The sequence below is a fragment of the Notolepis coatsorum genome (genome assembly GCF_963971535.1).
Source record: "Notolepis coatsorum genome assembly, chromosome: 9".
Lineage (NCBI taxonomy): Eukaryota > Metazoa > Chordata > Actinopteri > Aulopiformes > Paralepididae > Notolepis > Notolepis coatsorum.
The window spans coordinates 116,854,611-116,879,984 of NC_140173.1; the positions used below are offsets into that span (position 1 = coordinate 116,854,611).

The 25,374-nt window shown below is 43.7% G+C and overlaps 1 protein-coding gene across 1 annotated transcript in view; it reads left to right on the forward strand.

The window, feature by feature from the left end:
- alg9 (ALG9 alpha-1,2-mannosyltransferase) overlaps positions 1-23,070 on the forward strand; it is a gene marked incomplete at its 5' end in the record, with an annotated part of 56,223 nt that extends 33,153 nt beyond the window's left edge. The window contains 7 exons of the mRNA XM_084322202.1: positions 2,079-2,201; positions 2,752-2,906; positions 6,914-7,043; positions 7,435-7,582; positions 18,171-18,300; positions 18,626-18,756; positions 19,332-23,070. Coding sequence (XP_084178328.1) covers positions 2,079-2,201; positions 2,752-2,906; positions 6,914-7,043; positions 7,435-7,582; positions 18,171-18,300; positions 18,626-18,756; positions 19,332-19,455 — 941 coding nt within the window. The 3' untranslated portion in view covers positions 19,456-23,070. The remainder of the gene's footprint in view (positions 1-2,078; positions 2,202-2,751; positions 2,907-6,913; positions 7,044-7,434; positions 7,583-18,170; positions 18,301-18,625; positions 18,757-19,331) is intronic.
- Positions 23,071-25,374: the final 2,304 nt, after the last annotated feature.

A 25,374-nucleotide genomic window follows, 5' to 3' on the forward strand; every position in this document is an offset into this window, starting at 1 on the left:
TGCTGCTACTGTTACTGTTACAACACCATGTCCCCGGCTACTATTACTGCTGATACTGCTACTACTGTTACTGTTACAACATCATATCCCTGGCTACTATTACTGCTGCTACTGTTACTGTTACTGTTACAACACCATGTCCCTGGCTACTATTACTGCTGCTACTGCTACTGTTACTGTTACAACATCATGTCCCTGGCTACTATTACTGCTGCTACTGTTACTGTTACAACACCATGTCCCTGGCTACTATTACTGCTGCTACTGCTACTACTGTTACTGTTACAACATCATATCCCTGGCTACTATTACTGCTGCTACTGTTACTACTACAACATCATATCCCTGGCTACTATTACTGCTGTTACTGTTACAACATCATATCCCTGGCTACTATTACTGCTGCTACTGTTACTGTTACAACACCATGTCCCCGGCTACTATTACTGCTACTACTGTTACTGTTACAACACCATGTCCCCGGCTACTATTACTGCTGCTACTGTTACTGTTACAACATCATGTCCCTGGCTACTATTACTGCTGCTACTGTTACAACACCATGTCCCTGGCTACTATTACTGCTGCTACTGTTACTGTTACAACATCATATCCCTGGCTACTATTACTGCTGCTACTGTTACTGTTACTGTTACAACATGTCCCTGGCTACTATTACTGCTGCTACTACTGTTACTGTTACAACATCATGTCCCTGGCTACTATTACTGCTGCTACTGTTACTGTTACAACATCATGTCCCTGGCTACTATTACTGCTGCTACTGTTACTACTGTTACTGTTACAACACCATGTCCCTGGCTACTATTACTGCTGCTACTGTTACTGTTACAACACCATGTCCCTGGCTACTATTACTGCTGCTGCTGTTACTGTTACAACACCATGTCCCTGGCTACTATTACTGCTGCTACTGTTACTGTTACTGTTACAACACCATGTCCCTGGCTACTATTACTGCTGCTACTGTTACTGTTACTGTTACAACACCATGTCCCTGGCTACTATTACTGCTGCTACTGTTACTGTTACAACACCATGTCCCTGGCTACTATTACTGCTACTACTGTTACGGCACCTTTCCACCGATTCCAGCCACGTCTAGCACTGCGGCTACATTCAATTAATTAATTTCAATGTAGAGGAGCGTATGCAGTATCTTGTGTGTACCTCATGGCTGCATACGCTCCTCTACATTGAAATTAATTAATTGAATGTAGCCGCGCTGCTAGACTTGGCAGGAGTCGCTGGAAAGACACAGAATGCAATTTCACCACTTAGACCAGCTTCTATGCATGCACCATCCAGCGGTTTCTGCCACAGAGTTCTTAATTACCATGGCAACCAGAGATTGTGATTAATTTAAAACATATTTAAAACTCACATTTCACCTCAAAATGCAGTAAATGACGTTACTCTACGTAAAGTCACATCACATTTAATAATCTTTTTAAAATGTGTTTGTTTGATAGATTTCTCCATTAAAAACTACTGCAGTATATAGAATGTCTCTGAGATGGGGGCGGCTATGTTGCGTAGTGGGCAAGGCGCTCGCCATGAATGCGGAGACGCTGGGATCGCCTGTTCGATCCCAGCGCTCCACATTGCTTTCAGTTTAGCTGGTCGTCCACAGTAATACACATTGGCCGTATTACGGGGAGGGAAACTGAAGGGTGGGGATCGGGCGTTGTGGACAGCGACTCCTACAGGTCGGTTGGTGCGCCTGCGCAGTAGAATCAGGAAGTGTCGGGGGCAGCGTGAGCCTCCCACTGAGAGATCGAGCTGCTCAGGTGAAAAGATGCGACTGCTGTTACCTCAAGTACCGGAGGGGCCTTGTGCTATGTATGACTTAGTCCACATTGCAGCCGGCTTGTGGGAGGCAAGAAACAGCGTTCGTGACAGGGGAGGGTTGAATTGGATGATACGAAATTGGGATGGGAGAAAAATATAGAAAATGGGAGGAAAAGTGGATAAAAAAAAAAGAATGTCTCTGAGATAGCCACTGCTACTGCTGCTGCTTTAGTGCTCAGTGTGGGATGACATGCTGTGTGTTTTAGGTACAGCGCCCTGGTATTTCTACTTCATCAATGGGTTTCTGAACTTCAACCTGGTGTTCCTTCTGGCGCTGCTCTCCCTGCCGCTCACTGCCCTGATGGAGACGCTGCTACGCCAATTCAATGGTCAGCCAACTGTGTGTGTGTGTGTGTGTGTGTGTGTGTGTGTGTGTGTGTGTGTGTGTGTGTCAATATTCAACTTGATTCTTCTCCCCCAAAAATTGGCAACCAGTTTTGCAATAACATCTATCCCTCCATCCACATATGCATCATATATCCATCAACCATCCTTCCATAATCCCTAAGCTGTTCAGTCATGTGACTGAGAAAATATTAAGTTTGTTTTGTGTGTATTTCTTTAACAAAAACGTAAGACAACCATACAGCAATACATACAAACATAAGAAAGACATATTTACAGGCAGCTACACCAATAACACCTATCTTCCAGTGTTAGGCTACAGACATAACATACAAACAATTAACAAGCGCTACTTACTGTATATCCTCTGGAGCTACATATAGAAAGATGGTAGGTCTAATTTCACTCTGATGTATTCCATAAATGGACTCCATTGTGTGGGTGAATGTGTCTTTGTGTGGGTGTGTTGGAGTGTGTGTGTGTGGGGGGGGGGTGAATGTGTATCTTTCACTGTGTATCTTTCACTCTCTCCAGTCCAGAATCTTGGTCGCCCATACTGGCTGAGTCTGTCTCCGATGTATGTTTGGATGTTGGTGTTTTTTACTCGGCCGCATAAAGAGGAGCGCTTCCTGTTTCCTGTTTATCCCCTGGTGTGTCTGAACGGAGCTGTGGCGCTGTCCTCTCTGCAGGTGACCACGATATTATTCATACTGCTACTATCACTACTACTATAACTCACGATACGATAATGTGGTGAATTTGGCCCTCAATAACAATAATATCACGATACACGATAATCGTGTATATTATATAAGAAAATGTATCTACAATGCATCACAATATCTGTGTGACTGAAGAAGAAAAAATTACAGCAAAAAGCAGTAATTATGTATTTATTCACAGCATTCATTTCAAGCTTATCAGATTAATTAATTAATTAATTAAAGATATTTTTAAGGGCATTTTAGTGCTTTATTGATAGGACAGTCAGAGAGAAATCGGGAGAGAGATGCAGGGGTGGTGGATTCGAACCCAGGACGTTGCGATTACGCAGCATGCGTATTAACATGGTGCGCCACCGAAGCGCCCCAGCTATCAGAATCTTTAGTGTGCATCACAAATTGTCCAAATTGCATAGTGCCCCATTAACACACACTGATCACCACAGCTTCATTGCTATTAATTATGTCTCCAATTGGAGACTTACCATCTGCAATAAGAATATATATACTGATATATATATATATATATATATATATATATATATATATAATCTGTTTTATCTAATAAGATGACGTTTTCATTCTGTTCACCTCATTCCGATTATTGCAGTAAAATGGGATTGTCAAGCAAAAACATATTTGCAGTGTGGATTGTTCTTGTCCCACCTCTAACTACTACTATACTACTGATGATGATAAATAATGGTGTTAACAACAATAAATGGCAACAGAGCCATGGCCCTCTCCTCCCTGCAGGTGACCACAATAGGGAGGTGTAGTCTGACGTCGCTTTGGACCGCCCGCGAGGTCCACCCGTATAGGGATTTATCATTGGGAAAATGGATTATCGGCTATTGTAACAATTCTGCCTCATGAATATTGAAAAGCTTTCCATGTTTGCACAAAATGAGTTCCCTTCTATCACTAACATTATTGTTTAAGCATTTTTGGTTGTGAATATCATTGTGAATATTTTCATGTTGAGCTATAGATTGTGGATGAATACACATTACACACAGAAAGGTACACCATGCAAATGTTAATGCTTTATTTGTTTTAAACGAGACGATTTAGAAATGGTTAATGGGGAATTACATTGCGTTTTCAAGATGGTGGACCGGCCGGAAACAGCAATAACGTAACCACTACACCTCCCTATAATTATAATAATAGAAAACGATGTCTGTAGTAATTTTCTCACAGAGGTATAAAGCTTTTCATGCAGAAATGACGAGGCAGATTAAGAATAGAAAACAAACTAAAATAATAATATATCAATAATAATGATGAGTTCCAAAGTTAAAGGGTATATATTATGCCTCTCTTTGTATGGATTTAGCAGTCTGAAATGTAACTTATATAGTTACTCCTTGACGTTTTGGCCAGGGTGGACATTTTCAAATGAACAAGCCTTATTCAGAAGCATAGCTTGACCCCACTTTGAGAACCAATGCTATACAATACCTTGGCTCTTTTAAAGGGGAACTCCAACATTTTGGGAAATTAGCTTATTTAACATCTTCCCTGGAGTTAGACAAGAAGATACATACCTTTTTTGTCTCTGTGCGTGCATTTAGCTTTGGGAACAGACGCTCCGTTAGCATAGCTTAGCTTCATCACTGGAAGTGAGGCAGATCCGGAGCCTTACAGTGCCTTACAGTGTATAGTTTGATTGATTGATTGAAAAGTTTATTAACAGATTGCAGAATACACTCCAAATACAACTCCAAAACGTTCATGTAAACATGTTGTGACCTGTGTATTCACCACATGGAGAAATAAAAAATAATTGAATTAGACAATTACGTTTTATAAGCAAATATACTCTGAACTATTTTTTTGACCAACCACTACTCTATGAGCGCAGCCAGTGATTTCAACGTGACGCCGTGTGTGTTTACATTCTCATTCATTCAAAAGATCCAAACCGATTGAAGTTTATGGATACCATGACTTGAAATCCTCTTACCTTGACGATTAAAAGCCTCCCCAATTTAGAAAACAGTAATCCAATGGCTGGTATTGTTATATACCGGACGCTCTGAGCTAACCGGAGCTAAGACCAGGATCGCAAAGCATATATAATGACTTCCTTTCTGGGGTTGTCAAAATAAAAGTGCGACGTTTATAGCAGCGGAAAACGTTTATTTTGTACATTATCTAACGTTAACACAAACCTAAACTAACTTTAGGTTAGTTGTAACGTTAGTTTAGGTTCGTGTTAACGTTAGATAATGTACAAAATAAACGTTTTCCGCTGCTATAAACGTCGCACTTTTATTTTGACAACCCCAGAAAGGAAGTCATTATATATGCTTTGCGATCCTGGTCTGTGTTAGCTCCGGTTAGCTCAGAGCGTCAGGTATATAACAATACCAGCCATTGGATTACTGTTTTCTAAATTGGGGAGGCTTTTAATCGTCAAGGTAAGAGGATTTCAAGTCATGGTATCCATAAACTTCAATCGTTTTGGATCTTTTGAATGAATGAGAATGTAAACACACACGGCATCACGTTGAAATCACTGGCTGCGCTCATAGAGTAGTGGTTGGTCAAAAAAATAGTTCAGAGTATATTTGCTTATAAAACGTAATTGTCTAATTCAATTATTTTTTATTTCTCCACGTGGTGAATACACAGGTCACAACATGTTTACATGAGCGTTTTGGAGTTGTATTTGCAGTGTATTCTGCAATCTGTTAATAAACTTTTCAATCAATCAATCAAACTATACACTGTAAGGCACTGTAAGGCTCCGGATCTGCCTCACTTCCAGTGATGAAGCTAAGCTATGCTAACGGAGCGTCTGTTCCCAAAGCTAAATGCACGCACAGAGACAAAAAAGGTATGTATCTTCTTGTCTAACTCCAGGGAAGATGTTAAATAAGCTAATTTCCCAAAATGTTGGAGTTCCCCTTTAATAGCCACTCAGTGAAATGGATTGAGCTCCAGATATTTTTGGCGTTAGTTCTGACATAGGAAAGACTTAAAATAGAACACTTTTGTAACATTGTAACATTTTAAGTATTTCATTGTGAATTTGGTTGAATTTGAATTAGGGTTGTCGCTGTGATGTGCAATTTCCCATGAATAATTAACTCTACAACACTGGTATTACCGGTGACACCAGATATTTTACAAAATTATGTTCAATATCTGATGAATAATATCATCCATCAATTTTCGATCAGTTCATTGACGGATCAATGTAGCTGTTATTTAGAGCATCGTGCAAACTTACTTTTGCTGGTCTGGACTGATCCTCTGAGCTTCTCTCCTCAAGCTACTGCAGGGTTTAAATCAGAACATTTTCCAAATCCTCCGCCATTGTTGTGTAACCGTCGTCTCGTCTCTAGAGCCTTTTCTCTCCTTTACGTGAAGTTAAATCTACTATAATAATAATATTAAGTTAATAAACTTTATTTGTATAGCACCTTTCATACAAGAATTGCAACTCAAAAAAGACATAGGCATAAAATGAGCACAAAAGTGAAAGTGAAACTACTCTGTAGTCTGCTGCACAGACCTATAAAATAGATTTGCTGTCCGGCGCAGACACTTTCACTTTATAATATTGTCTGACTAAGTATTGATAACACGCTTAGTATTTTACAAATTAAGAAAGCATTTTATTTGATGAACGTGGGTATTGATGAAAATGAACTAATTGGGTTTTATTTCTATAAAAAAAAAGCATACACCGGTGTGGGGCTGTGGACAAGTAATGTACAGTAGTTGGTGGATGCCTGAACACAGAGTAACACCAGTATCACAGACTACTGCACAAAGTCTAATTTGAATGTAGTTCTTTTTGTTTTCTTTCACTTGTAACTCTGCACTGTTGAAGAAGAGGGTTCTGCCCTCAGCGTGTTTGCAGAGATTTAAATGAAGGTTAAATAAATAAATAATAAATATGAAACACTTTCTGTTGAGTGACATTCCTTTGTGTCATGTGAACTAATTTCCCTTTTCAGAAATGCTACCACTTCCTGTTCCAGCGCTATCGTCTGGAGCACTACACAGTCTCCTCCAGCTGGCTGGCCATCGCCTCGCTGACCGTGTTCACCACCCTGTCCATGTCTCGCTCCATAGCACTGTTCAGAGGTACCTGTCTATCTGTCTCGCTCCACAGCACTGTTCAGAGGTACCTGTCTATCTGTCTCGCTCCACAGCACTGTTCAAAGGTACCTGTCTGTCTGTCTCGCTCCACAGCACTGTTCAAAGGTACCTGTCTGTCTGTCTCGCTACACAGCACTGTTCAGAGGTGTCTGTCTGTCTGTCTCGCTCCACAGCACTTTTCATAGTAGCTCTATTGAGCCTTTCAGATTTTGAGAGTTAAGTCAAAGTAAAAAAAGTTTTGGGAGACTGTTGGGGTCGAAAAAACGCTAACAATGCTAACATGTGTGTTCCTGCAGTGCTTGGTTTCCTCATTATAGAGTATCTGATTGTGTTATTTATTTATTTATTTTCTGTCTGCCCATCTCTGTCTCTCTAGGTTACCACGCCCCACTGGATTTATATCCAGAGTTCCACCGGATTGCCAAGAACCCGGCTCTCCATGGGGTGCCTGAGGGCCGACCTGTCAGCGTCTGTGTTGGCAAGGAGTGGTATCGCTTTCCCAGCAGTTTTCTACTCCCTAACAAGTCGGTATACTAAATAATAATAACACACACACACACACACACACACACACACACACACACACACACACACACACACACACACACACACACACACTAAAATAATTTAATAAATACAGAATAGAGTAAAACATAACAAAGAAATATCAACAACAAAATGTAAATTATTCAAAATATAAAACTTGAGTCTTGAGATGGAGGGAGGATGATGACGATCAGGTGGGTCTTGAGGGCCTGTTTGAAGGAGGGGAGGGTGGTTGATTGACAGATGGGGAGGGTGTGGCAACTGGAAAGGTGACTGGTAGGGTTGTGGCGGTGGAGGAGGTCAGCGAGGTAGGGAGGGGTAGGTTGTTTAGGGTTTTGTAGGTGGTGAGTAATATTTTGAAATCAATTCTGTATCCTCGGCGACGGGTAGAGGTGAGCAGGCGGGCAGCGGAGTTCTGAACATATTCAAGTTCATTGAGGATTTAATGACCTAACAATGCATGATTTAAGTCACACAAAAGTTGGTATTCTAATCACCTACCAGTCTGTATACTAGTCTGGAGCTGCCAGTGCAACTGGTGGTGTTCATTTATTGGATCAACTTACAACTAAAACTAAAAAGATATATGCTCAACAGCTTGTTCAATTGTGATGACGTTTTATTTTTTTTTGTGATACAATTTTCTTTATTTAACACATTGGGTGCCAGACCTGAGATTTCTCGGGTTTTGGTCGTATTTTCTTTTATTCGATTTTTATTTAATTCATTACAGGTTCACGGACCTCTTGTGTTACCATAGGAAATCATTCTGAGATCCCAAAAGTGCAATACCGGCCGCATCCTGCTAGGTGGCAGTATCGCCCACCCTTTGAAACCTTATTTCACACTGTGTGTTACATTGTATATGGTCCGGGTGGAGAATTTAGACCAAGCCAAGTGAATCGCTTCATCCGACCACTTCGAAACGCCTTCAGCACACTTGAGGCATATCTTGTGCCACTTCATGTCAGGGACCCGATCGACATCAATACTGGAAATCGCGATCAGACAATTGGAATATCCTTTTTGGGATACCTGCTCCTAGTAAAGGTAAGGACTATATGACATCAAGCCTACTTTGATCCAACAATGATTATAATGTAACGTACTCCAAAACGTATGCTGTTGCTGACGATCAAAGCATCAAAAAACGACCCCCCCCCCTTTCATGCATTCATGATGAAACATAATACCTATTATATACCTTTGAATTGGAAATAGTAGCGTGTCCAGGCGAGCAACGCGAACGCTTTTAGTAAAATTCACATATTGCTCCATAACAGTTACCAGGAATTAGCCAGGATCACTCTGAAATAGGGGTGTAACGATGCATCGATTAATCGAAATGCATCGATTCTAATGTAATGATTCATCATCGATTTGAAATGGTTATAATCGATTATAATCGCAATTAATCAAAAGAAAAAAGAAAAATTGGTATTGTTTTTATTGACCTATAGTCCATTCATGCTGAGTGAATCAGTTCCCCCAGCCACATTTGTGTATGCATTTTTTTGGGGGGAATTAACTGATAGAAAATGTATAGAAAATTAATCGAATCGAAACGTGGTCAAATGAAGAGATTTCATGATGCATTGAATCGTTGCCTGAATAATCGTAATCGAAATTAATTGTTGTGAGGCCGCATCGTTACACCCCTACTCTGAAACTATACAATATTCACCACGGTATAACACGCGAACATATACATGAAAAAATTCATTCTTTTTCACATGTTGAACGATGGATAGTTAATGTCAAATGAGCCATAGTATTGTCTCCATAGCTATAATATAGATAGAATATAGATATAGCCCTGCAAACACCGCAACGCACAGTGAAAATCCCTATCCTTTATAGCGCTGGCACACTGAGTACAAAGATGGCTAGACCGGCTAGCGCCCAAAATGTTAACATGTAACAGACCCAACACGATACAATAACAATAATGACAACAAATAAAATAAGACATAACGAATTAAATTAAATCAGATAAATTATAATAAAATACATAAAAAAAACAATGACATTGGGATCACAAGACAGGGAGAACATATACTTTTTTTTTTATAATAATAAAATTATATTGCTAAAAGACATTTCTTCCCCCAATCTCACCCCCCACCCCAGGAACTCTCAGGACCGAACACGCTCTGCCGCTAGATCATGGACTTTACTCTCCCAGCTGCCGATGCCCACAGACTAATGTTTGATTCCTTGACTCCAATTACCCGAGCTGTGGAGATCTCTAAATAAATTACATCTAAGAATGTTAAGGCCCAGTTAATTATTGTAAGCTTGTCAGGTTGTTTCCATCTTACAGCTATCAGTTTTTTGGCTGCTGTAAATCCAGCCAAAATGAGTTTTTTTTGCTGTATAGGAGCCGGCAGCTGGGAGACATCATTCAGGAGTATCTGCGTTGCGGATAGTGGTATTGTCAAAGAACGTATAGAATAGAATAGAAATACTTTATTCATCCCGAGGGAAATTTGGCACTACAAATCCCTCACAGTAAACAGTACACATTTAGGTAGACAAAAACGAAGTCACGAATAAGAATAAAATATAGCCTAAGAATAAAATACGGTCCGGGATGCCTAAATATTAAAGGCAACCAACTTGTGTCTAACCACGCCCAACTTGCGTCTAGCCACGCCCCCGCGGCGACGCGGCAGCAGCAGAGCGGAGCGGCAGCTCCGCTCTGCCGCGGAGCGTAGCGGCAGAGCGTAGCTCGGTCGCGGAGCTCCGTCGCGGCAGCATTATATGCCAGTAACCGCCCCTTATTCAGTATCCAGAAATAGCTCAATTGGCAACGCTGCATGGCTGTGGATCCTACGGCTCGTTGCTGGCTAGTTCGATTCCCTTCAATTTTTTATTTTTTTTTTTTTTTAACGTGCATTCGCATTCTTTCGTCGTTAAGTTTAGGCATAACTTTAAGCATTGTTTCGGAGTTGGTTAAGGTTAGGCATTGTTTCGGAGTTGCTTAAGGTTAGAAGGGTTAAGTTTAGGCGCTGTTAAGGAGCTGGTTAAGGTTAGAGTTTGACTTAGAGAATGGCAATATCTTTTAACGTGCATTCATTTCGCCGGTTAAGTTTAGGCATTGTTTCGGAGTTGGTTAAGGTTAGGCATTGTTTCGGAGTTGCTTAAGGTTAGAAGGGTTAAGTTTAGGCGCTGTTAAGGAGCTGGTTAAGGTTAGAGTTTGACTTAGAGAATGGCAATAGACAGCCTATTTCCGCGCTGCAGCGCGAGTAAATAGACAGCCTATTTCCGCGCTGCCGCTCTCTCGCGCTGCCGTGGTCACATGGGCGTATTGGCCAATCAGAGAAACGCTAAACACAAGTTGGTTGCCTAAAATATTCACGCGTCCGGGATATACATTTCCTATATTATGTATATACATTCTAATATAAAATATACAGTAAAAATATACAGTAAGTGTACAGTAAAGTGTAATATTGTACAATGTTGGTTTAAAAGTCCAGGAAGATGGTACTGTCACTCTGTGCTTAGTGAGGCACAGTGATGCATTATAAAGTCTGAGGGCTGTCGGAATGAAGGACTGCCTGTGCTGTTCAGTGCTACATCTTGGGAGTGAAGGATTTGGGGTGCTTTTTCAATGTATGTGATGTATAGATTGGGGGGAGAGGATCACAGCTAAAACGGTGATCGAAATGTGCATGGAAGACGGTGATAGAAGAAGCGGTTCAGAGGCAGTAGCCAGCAGAATGTTTAGCAGCCAGCCGAATGTTTGTTGACATTCCTTGTAAGAACATCTGAGATAAGAGCGAGTGTCTCCCAGAGCAGGAGGGAGAGGTTCATCTTAATGAAACGTGAAATGTGTGTAAAGGTTATTAACGCAGTTGTCATGACAACACGTCGCATGACAACCAGAAGGCGGGGCCGTCGTTGCGACGACGAACATCTATAAGTCGAACGGTGTTTCCGGGTGTAAGGCAGACTAGAATCTGACCAAGAGCGAGTAGGACTGAGATCACACAGAAGACACTCTCTCCTCTCATTGAGAGGGGGGGGGGGGGGGGGGGGGGAGGATGAATGCCACATCATCATTAGCTTCGGCTAACGCGAGGAGGGTTAGGCTAAAGACCAGGCCTGAACACTATTGGACTGAATAACAAAAGGACGATAGACGAACACACCGAAAGATCATTAGAATAGACTCTTCAAGGACGATACAATTTGATAACATCTGATAACATCTGATTATGAGGTTCTGTTTATAGCAATAAAACAACGTTTTTCCTCATAAGGTATTTCACAGTGTCGAAGTGTCGAATTCTTACGGAGGTGGAGAATTATTATGGTTTGCGGATTGTACTAACGGGGTGAGATAAGGATCTTATCTGCCGGTATCGGAGACGTCAGGACCATTAAAATGACACAACGCAGAGGAATTGGATGGAGAGCCAAAACAGATGAAGACGTGATACTGGCCAGTTTGATCAGGATCTAACAGGAGTCTTAGTCTAGCACTGAACGTGCTCCTTCTGTCAGCCAAGTCTGTGTATAGTGGGTGGGAAGGATTGTCCCTGATGAGATGGAGATTAGCAAGGCTCCTCCTCTCCGCCACCACCGCTGGAGAGTCCAGCTCCACCCCTACCACTTTACTGGCCTTCCTGACCATCTTATCCAGCCTGTTTGCGTCCCCCGCTCTCAGTCTGCTGCCCCAGCAGGTCACAGTGTACAAGAAGGCGCCCACCACCACCAACTCGTAGAACATCCTCAACATCCTTGTACAGAAGTTGAAGGATCTCAGCCTTCTGAGGAAGTAGAGTCGGCTCTGGCCCTTCTTACAGAATGACCTCCTAGACCCTAATCAGTCTGGCTTCCGGACTGGCCACTCCACAGAAACGGCCCATCATACCTCAATGACCGCTCCTACCAAGTGTCATGGAGAGGGACCCTGTCGGCCAACCGCCCCCTGCGTACGGGTGTCCCCCAGGGCTCGGTCCTAGGACCCCTTCTCTTCTCCCTCTACACTAAATCACTGGGTAACATTATCACGTCTCATGGCTTCTCGTATCATTGTTATGCTGATGATACTCAACTCTTCCTCTCCTTCCCTCCCTCAGATATCCACGTCTCTGAGCGGATCTCGGCCTGTCCGACATCTCCGCCTTGATGACGACCAACCACCTCAAACTGAACCTAAGCAAAACAGAATTGCTCCACCTGCCGGCCAAATCCTCCCCCCTGACCGACCTTTCCATCACAGTCGAGAATGCAGCTGTGACCACGTCCCCGACTGCCAAGAACCTTCGTGTTGTCCTCGACAACCAGTTGAACTTCTCTGCTCACATCGCAGCGACAACCAGAACCTGCAGATTCCCCCTGAGCAACGTCAGAAGGATCCGCCCCTTCCTGACAAAAGAAGCCACCCAACTCCTCGTCCAATCAACAGTCATCTCCTGCCTCGACTACTGCAACTTGCTGGCCTCCCGGCCACTGCCACCAAGCCTCTTCAACTCATTCAAAACGCAGCGGCCCGCCTGATCTCATTCTCAAACCTACTGAAGTCAGCCCATGTCACCCCACTTCTTAGGGACCTGCACTGGCTCCCCATTGCTGCACGAATCCGCTTCAAGGCCCTTGACCTGGCATACCGTGCGGCAAAGGGAACCGCTCCCGCCTACCTCCGGTCAATGGTCTCTAACTACACACCCTCAAGACCCCTACGCTCTGCATCTTCTGGCCGCCTCAGACCTACTCCTATCCAAGCTCCGGGAGGGTCATCAAAGAGAAGTCGCCTATTCTCAGTCCTTGCCCCACAATGGTGGAATGAACTACCCACCCCAGTTAGGACAGCCGAAACCCGTCCAATCTTTCACTGTCGACTAAAGACGCACTTCTTCAACCATTATCTGAATAAAAAAAAAATATATAATAATAATAATAATCTAACCCTAACTAACCTTACTGTCATGCACTTGTCCTAATAAACTAACCTACACTGTAGCACTCAACACTTTGATGAACATTGTTACTCAGCTGATAGACTTGTGCCCTTCCTGAGGTTGTCTGCAGCTAATCGTCCCCGGATAAAACCTGTTTGGTTGCAGTGTACTACATTTACATTTACATTTAGTCATTTAGCTGACGCTTTTATCCAAAGCGACTTACAAGTTCTGTACGACAAGACAGCAAGAAGGGTACAACTCTATCAGCTGAGTAACAATGTTCATCAAAGTGTTGCGTGTTACAGTGTAGGTTAGTTTATTAGGATAAGTGCATGACAGTAAGGTTAGTCAGGGTTAGATTTTTATTTTTTTTATAAATCATTTCAGATAATGGTTGAAGAAGTGAGTCTTTAGTCGACGGCGAAAGATTGGACGGGATTCGGCTGTCCTAACTGGGATGGGTAGTTCATTCCACCATTGTGGGGCAAGGACTGAGAATAGGCGGCTTCTCTTTGATGACCCTCCGGGAGCTTGGATAGGAGTAGGTCTGAGGCGGCCAGAAGATGCAGAGCGTAGGGGTCTTGAGGGTGTGTAGTTAGAGACCATTGACCGGAGGTAGGCGGGAGCGGTTCCCTTTGCTAGGTCGAGGGCCTTGAAGCGGATACGTGCAGCAATGGGGAGCCAGTGCAGGTCCCTAAGAAGTGGGGTGACATGGGCCGACTTCGGTAGGTTTGAGATCAGGCGGGCCGCTGCGTTTTGAATGAGTTGAAGAGGCTTGGTGGCAGTGGCCGGGAGGCCAGCTAGCAGTGCATTGCAGTAGTCGAGGCGGGAGATGACCGTTGATTGGACGAGGAGTTGGGTGGCTTCTTTTGTCAGGAAGGGGCATATCCTTCTGACGTTGCTCAGGAGGAATCTGCAGGTTCTGGTTGTCGCTGCGATGTGAGCAGAGAAGTTCAACTGGTCGTCGAGGACGACACCAAGGTTCTTGGCGGTCGGGGACGCGGTCACAGCTGCATTCTCAACTGTGATGGAGAGGTCGGTCAGGGGGGAGGATTTGGCCGGCAGGTGGAGCAATTTTGTTTTGCTTAGGTTCAGTTTGAGGTGGTTGGTCGTCATCCAGGCGGAGATGTCGGACAGACAGGCCGAGATCCGCTCAGAGACGTGGATATCTGAGGGAGGGAAGGAGAGGAAGAGTTGAGTATCATCGGCATAACAATGATATGAGAAGCCATGAGACGTGATAATGTTACCCAGTGATTTAGTGTAGAGGGAGAAGAGAAGGTCCTAGGACCGAGCCCTGGGGGACACCCGTCCGGAGGGGGCGGGTGGCCGACAGAGTCCCTCTCCATGACACTTGGTAGCAGCGGTCGTTGAGGTATGATGTCAGCCATGTCAGCGCAGATCCAGCCACTCCCATTCCTGCGAGGGCCGCGAGGAGGATCTGATGGTTGACTGTGTCGAAGGCTGCAGATAGATCTAGGAGAATCAGGACAGAGGAGAGTCCTTTCGCTTTTGCTAAGTGAAGTGCCTCTGTGACCGCAATGAGGGCCGTTTCTGTGGAGTGGCCAGTCCAGAAGCCAGACTGATTGGGGTCTAGGAGGTCATTCTGTAAGAGATAAGCAGTAAGTTGGTTGGATACAGCACGTTCAAGTGTTTTAGAAAGGAAGGAGAGAAGAGAGACAGGACGATAGTTGGCTATGACGGTGGGGTTCAGGGTTGGTTTTTTTATGAGGGGCGTGACTCTGGCTTGTTTTAGGGACGTGGGGACCACCCCCGAGTTGAGTGAGGAGTTGATGGTTGCAGTTAGGAATGGGAGGATGTCCAGTGCTATGGTCTGGAGGAGTGGGGAGGGTAGCTGGTCCAGCTGGCATGTAGTCGGACGGTTCGACGTTACCAGTGTCAGGGTCTCGGCTTCTGTAATGGGAGAGAAAGATGACAGAGTGAAGGATGAGGTTCTCGATTCAGCGTTTGGAATGGGTGGGGGTTGGGAGAAGGAGCTGCGGATGTTCTCCACTTTTTCCTCAAAGAAGATCGCAAAGTCTTCGGCAGAAAAAGATGAGGGAGGAGGGAAGACATGGTAGCATGCAGTTTGCGAAGATTCTTGGCAGAGGCCTCAATCCTATGGTGAAAGAAAGAAGCTTTGTCATTAGTAATGGTTTTGGAGAATGTTAACAAGAGGTTGTGATATGTGTCGATGTCAGCAGTGAGCCGTGACTTTCTATACTTCCTCTCAGCCGCTCTCAGGACCTGTCTTTGTTCTCTCACTGCATCCGTCAGCCATGGACTGGGTGGGGAACGGAGGGCAGGTTTCTCAACGAGGGGACAGAGCTTGTCGAAGGAGGTTGCAAGGGCTGAGAGGAGGGTGGAGGTTGCCATCTCTGTGGGGAGAGCAGAGAAGGTGTCACTCAAAGGTAGAGCGGATATTATGTCAGAGGAGAGGGTGGAGGGGGATAGGGAGGGCAGGTTGCGTCTGAGTGAGACGGTTTGAGTTGGGGTGAAGACCTTTCGGTTAAGCATGAGAGTTAGTGAGAAGGATATGAAGGAATGGTCAGATACATGTAGGGGAGTTACCGTGGTGTTAATGATGCTGGAGTTACGGGAAAATATGAGATCCAGGGAGTTGCCTGCTTTGTGGGTGGGAGGCATGGCAGTGGGAGTCAGGTCAAATTGTTGTAGGAGGGAGACCACTGGGACCGACTGAGATGAGTCAGGCAGGTTGAAGTCGCCCAATAGAAGGAGCGGGGTACCATCTTCCGGTAAGGAGCTTAGAAGCATGTCCAGCTCATCTATGAAGTGATCGAGGGGACCTGGAGGGCGATAGAGTGTAACAATGGTGAGATTGAAAGGATTAGAGACAGATACTGCATGATATTCGAGCTCAGTCATATGTTTTTTGTAGACGACGGGCCAGGACTTTGGCAAATATTTTGAGGTCAGCGCCAAGGAGACTTAAGGGCCTATAACTACTGCAGTCATTTGGGTCTTTGTCCCTCTTAAGGAGTAGAGAAATAAGACTCATATTTACGTCCCTCGAGAATCCCCCTTTTTCATGGAGTGTTTAATCATCTCATGTAATAATGGACCTAGTGGGTCCAAAAAAGCTAGGTATAGTTCAGATGGAATTCTATCCAAACTGGGTGCCTTGCCCCTCTGCATCTCTGCAATTGCGTCTCTGCGTTCTACCAGAGTGATGGGCCCCCCCAACTCCTTAGCTTTCTCTTCCAATATTCTCGGTAGATCCAATCTGCTGGTAAATGCCTCGAATTTAAAAGTTACTTCTGAACTGTATAAATTGGAATAAAATGATCTAAAGGTGTTGTTAATCTTTGAGTCTGTTGTTAACCCCCCCATGTTGGGTTCTGATTGAAGGGATATCGGCCTCGGCCACCGACATGGGCCTCCCCCTCGCCCCCCGCCACGATGAGTGACCGGGAAGAGTAGAGTTGCCCAGTTTCCGCAGCTCCGACATGGCCTCCCTGTATTCTTTATGTTGAGCCATGACCTCCGGTGGACAGTCCTCACAGAAAGCGACGTGATGGCCTACGCACAGAGCCTGCCCTCTTTAGCTCGAGTCTCGCGGATGATCATCTCCTCCAGCTGGAATCCATGGATCCGGACAATTTTAGCTAACTTAAGCTTTAGCTAGGTTGGACCACCTCGAGTTGATGTAGTCGTTGTTCTTGCCGGCTAGCCCTCTCCGTGAGCGAATTATTTCCTTGGGTATTGCCCATGGCTTTTGTATGGATAATTTCCACCTTTTTATCCATGGTTTCCATAGCTGCTGTTATCTCTGTGGACACGGCTTTGAGGTAGGATCCGAAGTGAGTTTCGAAAACTTTAGCGAGGATCACTTTGATAGCCGCCATTTGGAGATGTAGCTTCTTGGATTTTGAAGACGACGTGCCGCTCCTAGTTGGTTGTTTTTCCACCATATCTCATCAACAAAAGTCCCAAAACGTGGTAATAATTTTTCAAGTGCTCCAGTAGCACACCATGTACCGCGCTGCGTCGCGGAATACCGTGCTGCGTCACGGATCTGGTTGACTCCGAGTTCGATTCCCGGACTCGCCGCCATTTGCCGAATGTCTTCCCCTGCTCTCTCTCCCGTTTCACCCTACAACTGTCGGTCATGCTTGATCAGAAAAGCGATAAACGCTAAAAATTGAAGTTAAAAAAAAAAAAAAATCATTATTCAAATGTTTGGAGATGAGTGAGGGTACAAAAGTGACAAAATTAACAAAAGTTGGGGGAGCAGGTGCGATGTGCGTCTTCACTCCATGATACCGGAAGCCCCTCACTCTCCAATTGTGATGACATTTGAAATGTGTTGCCCATTTCTGATATCCTACGGATGGTGTCGATATGTATTATTATTGGGGGGACAGTGGCTCAGGAGATAGAGCAGTCATCTGGTAATCGGAAGGTTCACGGTTCGATTCCCACTCCTCCCGGGCAGCGTGTCGAAGTGTTCTTGAGCAAGACTCTTAACGCCTAATTGCTCCCGATGAGTAGGTTGGCACCTTGCATGGTTGCCTCTGCCGTCAGAGTGAATGGGTGAAAGTGAGGATCAAAATTGTAAAGAGCTTTGGATAAAAGCGCTATATAAATGTACCATTTACCATTTATATGTAACTATATTCCTGTTTTCTAGTTGGCAGCTGCAGTTCATCCAATCAGAATTCAGGGGGCAACTGCCTCAGCCGTATGCTGCTGGCCCATTGGCTACTCGGATGATCCCACCCAACATGAACGATCAGAACCAGGAAGAGACCAGCAGATACGTGAGTTTGACCATGCCCCCAAAACATCTATATTACTATTGTACTAGACTGAATACTCCATGTTGTAGTACACTGAATACTCCACTGTGGTTAGTTATACTACATGGTGTATTAGTGTGGTCAGTAGGCAAAGGTAATGATTATTAGATTTTATGCAAATAAAATGAAATGTCGTTATTGACAGATGTTGTGTTCTTTCACAAGAGTAGATGTTAGGAAAAATCCTGAGCTGAATTCTTCACTGTTGTATATTACGTTGTGTGTGTATGCTTAAGCTGGATATTTTGTAATTGTTTTATGATTATGGTGTGTCTGTGTGTTTAAGGTGGATTTACGGCAGTGCCACTACCTGGTTGACTTGGACATAGAGAATGAGACGTCATTAGAACCTCGCTATTCTACCAACAAAGATGACTGGAGCATCGTGGCTTCCAAACGTTTCCTGCTGTCATCCAGGTACACCCCTAACCACTCCTAACTTCTAACCTCTAACCTCTAACCCCCTAACCACTAACCTAACCCTTAGCCACTAATCCCCTAACTACAAACCCCCACCCACTAACCACTGCTTTGTAATAATGAACATCTTCCCGTTCTTTTTCCATGTCATTAATGGAATCACAGTGCTGGTAAAGCCTTCATCCATGACAAAATCTTGCATTTTGGGAATGTGGGCTGAACTGGACATAAAACTGCTTGGTGTTCAATCAATCACATTCACTGCTCATCAGCCAAAATCCTCTCAGCTGCTCGCATATTGGTTGAGCATAGACTGTCAAGCTACTTCACAGGTACAATTTTGACTAATTTCAACTTTTGACCAAGTGAGCGAACCAGACTTCCTTTGCAACAGGAGGCGAATGGTGTGCCACAACTTTGTGTGATTTTGTACAGCGGTGAATGAGAGATGGAAAAAGACATTGGCTCATATGTGAGCGCAGTTTAACCCAAACCCAGCGGGGAATCTTCTAGAACCTCTCAAACCTTTAACAAGCTGCACCACTTTGACTGTTGTGTGTTTGCTGTTTCAGGTCGTCTGCGTTCTTTAGAGCTTTCTACCTGCCCTTCCTGACGGAGCAGCACACTGCCTACGGACGCTACCTCATCCTCAAGGCCCGACGACCTAAACCACCTCGCAAACGCACCCACGGCTGAACCCCCCCTCCCACACACACACCCCTCTCAGACTGACCTTACACACAGACACATGTTGGTGGATTTGCATTGTGGTTGCTCTCCGAGATCTGACCATAACAACGTGACCTTATGAGATCACTTTGCTGTGTGTCCACAATGTCCGTTCTGCGTTTCCTGGTGGCAGGATTTATTTCCATCTGTGTCTTCATTCCTTTTTCCCTGCTACTCCTCTCCATCTTTATCCCATTGATGATATGGCCATTGGGACTGGATTGTGTCCAGAATAATAGGATTTTGATCCCAATTACAGTCTGGCCACCTAGGGATGTGGTCTGGCTCATCAGATCACAGGTGCAGCAAAGTGTGACTTGTCTGTCTGAAGTGTCCAGTTACAGCAGAAGTGGAGCAGATAACCAATTTGCTCGTTCAAATAGACACATAGATAGTAATATTCCATTTGGCCCTGCCCCCTGGTTCAAAACCTGCTATACTTTACTATGGAGACTGTATGATATTTTGCAGTAAACACTTAATTAGCTTGAAAAATCTTCAGCATTAATGAGTTTACTTTTAACTATCAAGACATGAAAAGCATAGGTTACATGTATTTCCAAGAAACGCTCAAGTGGAGTTTAGTTGATTTATAAGCTACAACCAGCAGCCATGTTGCAGTGTCATATATGTCACCACTAGGTGGCCAGCCGTCATGCTAATGCTGCGTTCACGTGGAATCAGGCAGACCGGATATCATGTTAGTGGACAGGAGCAGGGCGGGGAAATGAGGTGAGGCTGTCAGAGAATACCAGTAATGGTAGATGGCATTGTCGTCAAAAGTTAAAATATTTTCTGAATTTACAACCGGATGTTACGTGACTAGAATGTACAGGAAGAAAACGTGTTCTATCTGGACAATTGGAAGGTATATAATATGACCAGAGCTTGAAATCTTACTGAGATTTTGCTAGAAAGCTGACAAGGCAACGACAGAGCTGGGCATAATACCAGGAAATATTTTGGAAGGTTTGTTATGCTATATTATTAACCAAGCCTGCTCTAAGCAAAGTTACCGTTAGCTAGATTGCTGGTAAACAATACCATCACCATAGCAACATGCCGTCCTGCCTTTCCCTTGTCTCATTATTCTTTTCTCTTTCCTTTGCCGTCTTAAAAGTGCCGTTACTGCCAAACCGTCTGCCTGAATCCATGTGAATGCAGCATATGCTGGAGCTTAGTGTGGTGTTAACTACAAATATTTCCAACTGAAAATAAGAGTACCTAGTTAGCGGTTAGCTGTTCATAGTTGAAGGTGACAAAAAAAAGTGTAGAACTTCCTCATGTCAGACTTAAATGAATATAGAATTATCATTATCGGTAGCCGGTGTATTTGTTTACAACATATTAATACATAGTTAATGTAGGAACTAGGAAGAATGGTATTCCCTGAGGCACATTTGCACTATCTTACATTGAAGGTATTTTGAACCGGGGGGTGGAACTAGTAGAATATCACTTTATTATTATTATTTTTTTAAATCTTTTTTTCCCCCTCCTTTTTCCTCCGTTTTTTTTCCCATCCCAATGTTAGTCGTTATGCCAATTCCCAATCCCCTTCCTGGTCGCTGCGCACCTAGCCCCTACGGTCGGTCTGGGAGAGTGGAGGCTATCACATGCTTCCTCCGACACGTGTAGCCAATCAACCGCTTCTTTTCACCTGGCAGTGCGGACTCTCACTGAGAGGGTGTAACGGAAGGATCACACTACCCCCCTTAGATCCTTTTCCACACTGAGCAGGCACCCCGACTGAACTGTAGGAGTCGCTGTTTACAACGACCAGGACCCACCCACCAGCTTTCCCACCCCTAACACTGCCAATTGTGTTAGTATGAACGACCAGCCAAGCTGGTAGCAATGCAGAGAGCTGGGCTCGAACCCAGCATCTCCTGCACTAGTGGCGAGCGCCTTGCCTACTGCGCCACTTAGCCGCCCGTAGAATATCACTTCTGTCGTCTATTGTAACCCACTTGGAATCCTCCAACTCAGTAAAGGTTAGGGGTTAATTTAGGGCTAACCCTGACTCCGTAATCTCATTATTTTGTTTCTTTATGATTCCTTTGTCTCATAAATCCGGTGAATGTGATGTTAAAGCCCCAATCCGGAATTCTTTGACCATATCAATGTGGATTGTGATTTAAGAGTTTAATCTGTAGATGGAGAATAAGCTTGTGAAGTTAAAGCAGCTATGTGTAGATTCTTAACAGCTTGATATAATAACCTTAAAAAGTTGACCACCACTTCTGTGGAGGGATACTGTGGGAAAGTCGGACATGGTTTTCCTGGAAAAATTATTCAGTTCATGGCTCGTTAGCAATCATTGAGGCTAGCATTATGATATGGATCCCCATATTGGCTCAACCTTCTACTGAAAGAACGCAATCCATGATCAAGCGCCAAATAACAGCTGGACAATGCACATAATAAGATTGAACAGTCAGGTCGTTTTTGTGAAAAAGAAATAAGGTTTCTAGAAGTGCATCGTAATATGTCCGGAATGTACTCTGGCCAAGACAACCGTTCCCATAAGTCAAAGGTTTTGTCCAGAACATTAGTAAACGTTTATCTTTGTTGAAAATGTATATTGCGAGTGAAGTCAAATTTTTCTGTGACGTGTCATTATAGCCTTATGACCAAGTACATTTAAAACGGAACAAGGTTTAGTTAAGTGCATTGTGGCTGAGGACAAGGACTACAAAGGACACCCTGATGTGATGCCATTGCCATGGCTGTGGATTTGACAGGAATCCTTTTGGATTGTTTCATGGTTTTCAGACTGCAGAGTAGTTTATGTTATCGATAAACTTGTTTTTATCTATCCGTCTTCTGTTATCTCTCTTCTTGGCTCGCATGTCCACACAGCCAAATGGAAAATTATGGCAACATCCTCTTGACAGAAAGCAATGGGTTCATGGTTAAATGTCTTAATTTTGAGAAACACTACCATTGTCAATATTGAATTACTCCTTGGAGACTACAGATTTCCTTGGGGCTGGTTCCATTTTTTTAAGATAATTATATCAAGCTATCAAAGTTTGACAAAGATGTATAGATGTTTGAAAAGTACTACACGTAGGAGCTTTAAATGAACAGTATATTCCAGCTTCCATTCCAGTCTGTAATGTGAAATAATGTTCTCATCTCCATTCTTACCAGATGTGTCAAATGATGTTTGTGTCTAGAATCTCACTCGTAATGTCTTTTTCCCCATCAAACTTTTTTCTGAGGAATCAAAACAAGTCATCTGCAATGTGGTTACTGTAAATATTGTCAGTGTTTGTTTTATCCTGTTTAGCGTACCAGATGGTTGGGGTTTACCACAGGGCAGTTCTGATCATGTCAATTAAGTTGTCAGTCATAGAAAACTTGGCTTGGATACTAAATTGTCTTTCAAATGTAGTGTAAACATTATGCCACTGTTTGCATTGTCCTGTGTGCTAACAAGAGTTTCCTTTGCTCAGTGATTGAATCTGGAGTATTTATTTATTTTAGCTGTGACCTTGTGTGAGGGGCACAGTGGCATACACAGCTGTTCTGGTTTATCAATAACCATTCAAAATGAATTTATTTTAAATAAATAAGTTATTTAAAGTCCTGTTGTTTATTGATGTTTTTAATTATCTACCATAGCTGAAACTATACTCAGCTGTCAGACTAGTTTAAATTATCCAACATCTGCCATTAGGCTAAATTGTAAGCTTTAGTTTTGATACATGCGTGTGATTTATTAGGCCAACATGATATATATATTTTTTAATATTCTATTTATTTTTGGGCTTTTTCTGTATTTTTTCACCCATCTCAATTTGGTCGTTATATTTTCATTTCAACCTTTATTTAAAATCATAAGCTTCTGAGCTTTTCCTCATTTACAGAAACGACGATTGTACAAATGTAAATAGTACATAATACAAACAATATTCACAGAAAATTAAACAGTAACATTTTTAAACTTTTTAAATAATTTTAAAAGATCAGCTAAAACAGTTACATGTAGTCACACAATGGTCTGAAATGATACGTTTAAACATACCGAGGGGGGCGGTCAGGTGGCGTAGCGGAGATTGCGTTCGTCACCAACGCCGGAGATGCTGGGTTCGCGTGTTCGAATCCAGCTCCCGGCGTTGTCACCAGCTTGGCTTGCCGTTCACACTAATACAATTGGCAGTATTAGAGGCTGGGAAAGCTGGCGGGTGGGTCCTGGGTGTTGTGGACAGCGACCCCTACAGTTCGGTCGGGGCGCCTGCTCAGCGAGGGTAGGATCTGGAGAGAGGTAGTGCGGCCTCCCACACGTTACACTCTCCCAGTGAGAATCTGCGCGGCCAGGCTGGCTGCCGGCAGGCTGCACATGCGTCGGAGGAAAGCATGTGACAGTCTCCGGCCTCTCGGACCAACAGTAGGGGAAAGTGTGCAAAACAACCAGCCGGAAGGGTGGGATCTGGGATGGGAGAAAAATCGGAAAAAGAAGGAGGGGGAAAAAGATAATAAAAAAAAAAAAAACATACAGAGGGAAGGGAGAACCTCCAATTTCAGAGAGATTTGGAGGACATTCCATGAATTAGAGACATCAAAGGAAAAAGCTGACTTCCCTAGATCAGAACAAACTTGAGGGACCCTAAGAACCATCCAGTCATTCGATCGAGTTGAATAGGTTCCAATCTAACAGTGAAGAGATATAAACAGTTTGTTTACCAATAAGGGCTTTAAAAATAAATAAATACCAGTGTTTGTTGTGCCTTTCTGTAAGAGAAGGCCAACCCACCCTATCATACAGGACACAATGGTGAGTATGAAAATGGGGGACCCTGATGTAAACAAGACAAACGTCTTTCTCTGGTCTGCATCCCCTTAACAATTGTGTGTATTGAGCTGTACTGTATTGTACCCATTCTGCAATCTGACAAAGTTTTCATTCATTCAGTAATGGAATTCATTCAAGGACTACAGCCCCCTCAGCATCGACGGGGCACCGGTTGAGAGAGTCAACAGCTTTAAGTACCTCGGAGCCTACATATCCGAGGACTTGACATGGACCACACACATTGACAGTGTTGTGAAGAAGGCACGACAACGCCTCTACTTCCTCAGGCGCCTAAGGAAGTTCCAAGTCAGTCAGAAGATCCTTAAGAACTTCTACTCATGTACAATAGAGAGCATCCTGACTGGCAACATCACCTCCTGGTTTGGGAATAGCACTGCACAAGACCGAAGCAGACTACAAAGAGTGACACGTTCAGCCGAACGCACAATTGGAGGGGGGCTCCCCACCCTCCAGAACATTTACAACAAGCGGTGCAGGGGCAAGGCTAAGAGAATCATTAAAGACTCCAGTCACCCGAACAACTGCCTCTTTGAACTGCTGCGGTCAGGCAAGCGATACCGGAGTCTCAAGGCGAGCACAGAAAGACTCAGAAGAAGCTTCTATCCCCAGGCCATCAGGCTGCTCAACGAACAATGAACACTACACAACAACAACCATCAAACGCACATAGCACACACATCCACACGCACACACTCACTTTAAACAAACACACTGTAGCACCCACTCCCCACACTTTATAGCACACACTCACTTTAAACAAACACACTGTAGCACCCACTCCCCACACTTTATATTTATTGATGAAGGATTGCACTACAACTCGTACACCTTACTGTAAATTGTACCTAAATTGTACCTCATCCCATTTCTGCTTTGCACTATATAGTATTGTACATTAGTACACTGCATAGTATTGTATATTATATGGTAACTCAGTTACGTCTATTCTGCATCGAACATTGTACATATGTCTATACTGAACACTGTAACCTCATTTTCTACTTCTAATTTACATGCTATACTATGTTATTTGATACTATCTTGTCTAGCACAGTCTCTGGAGC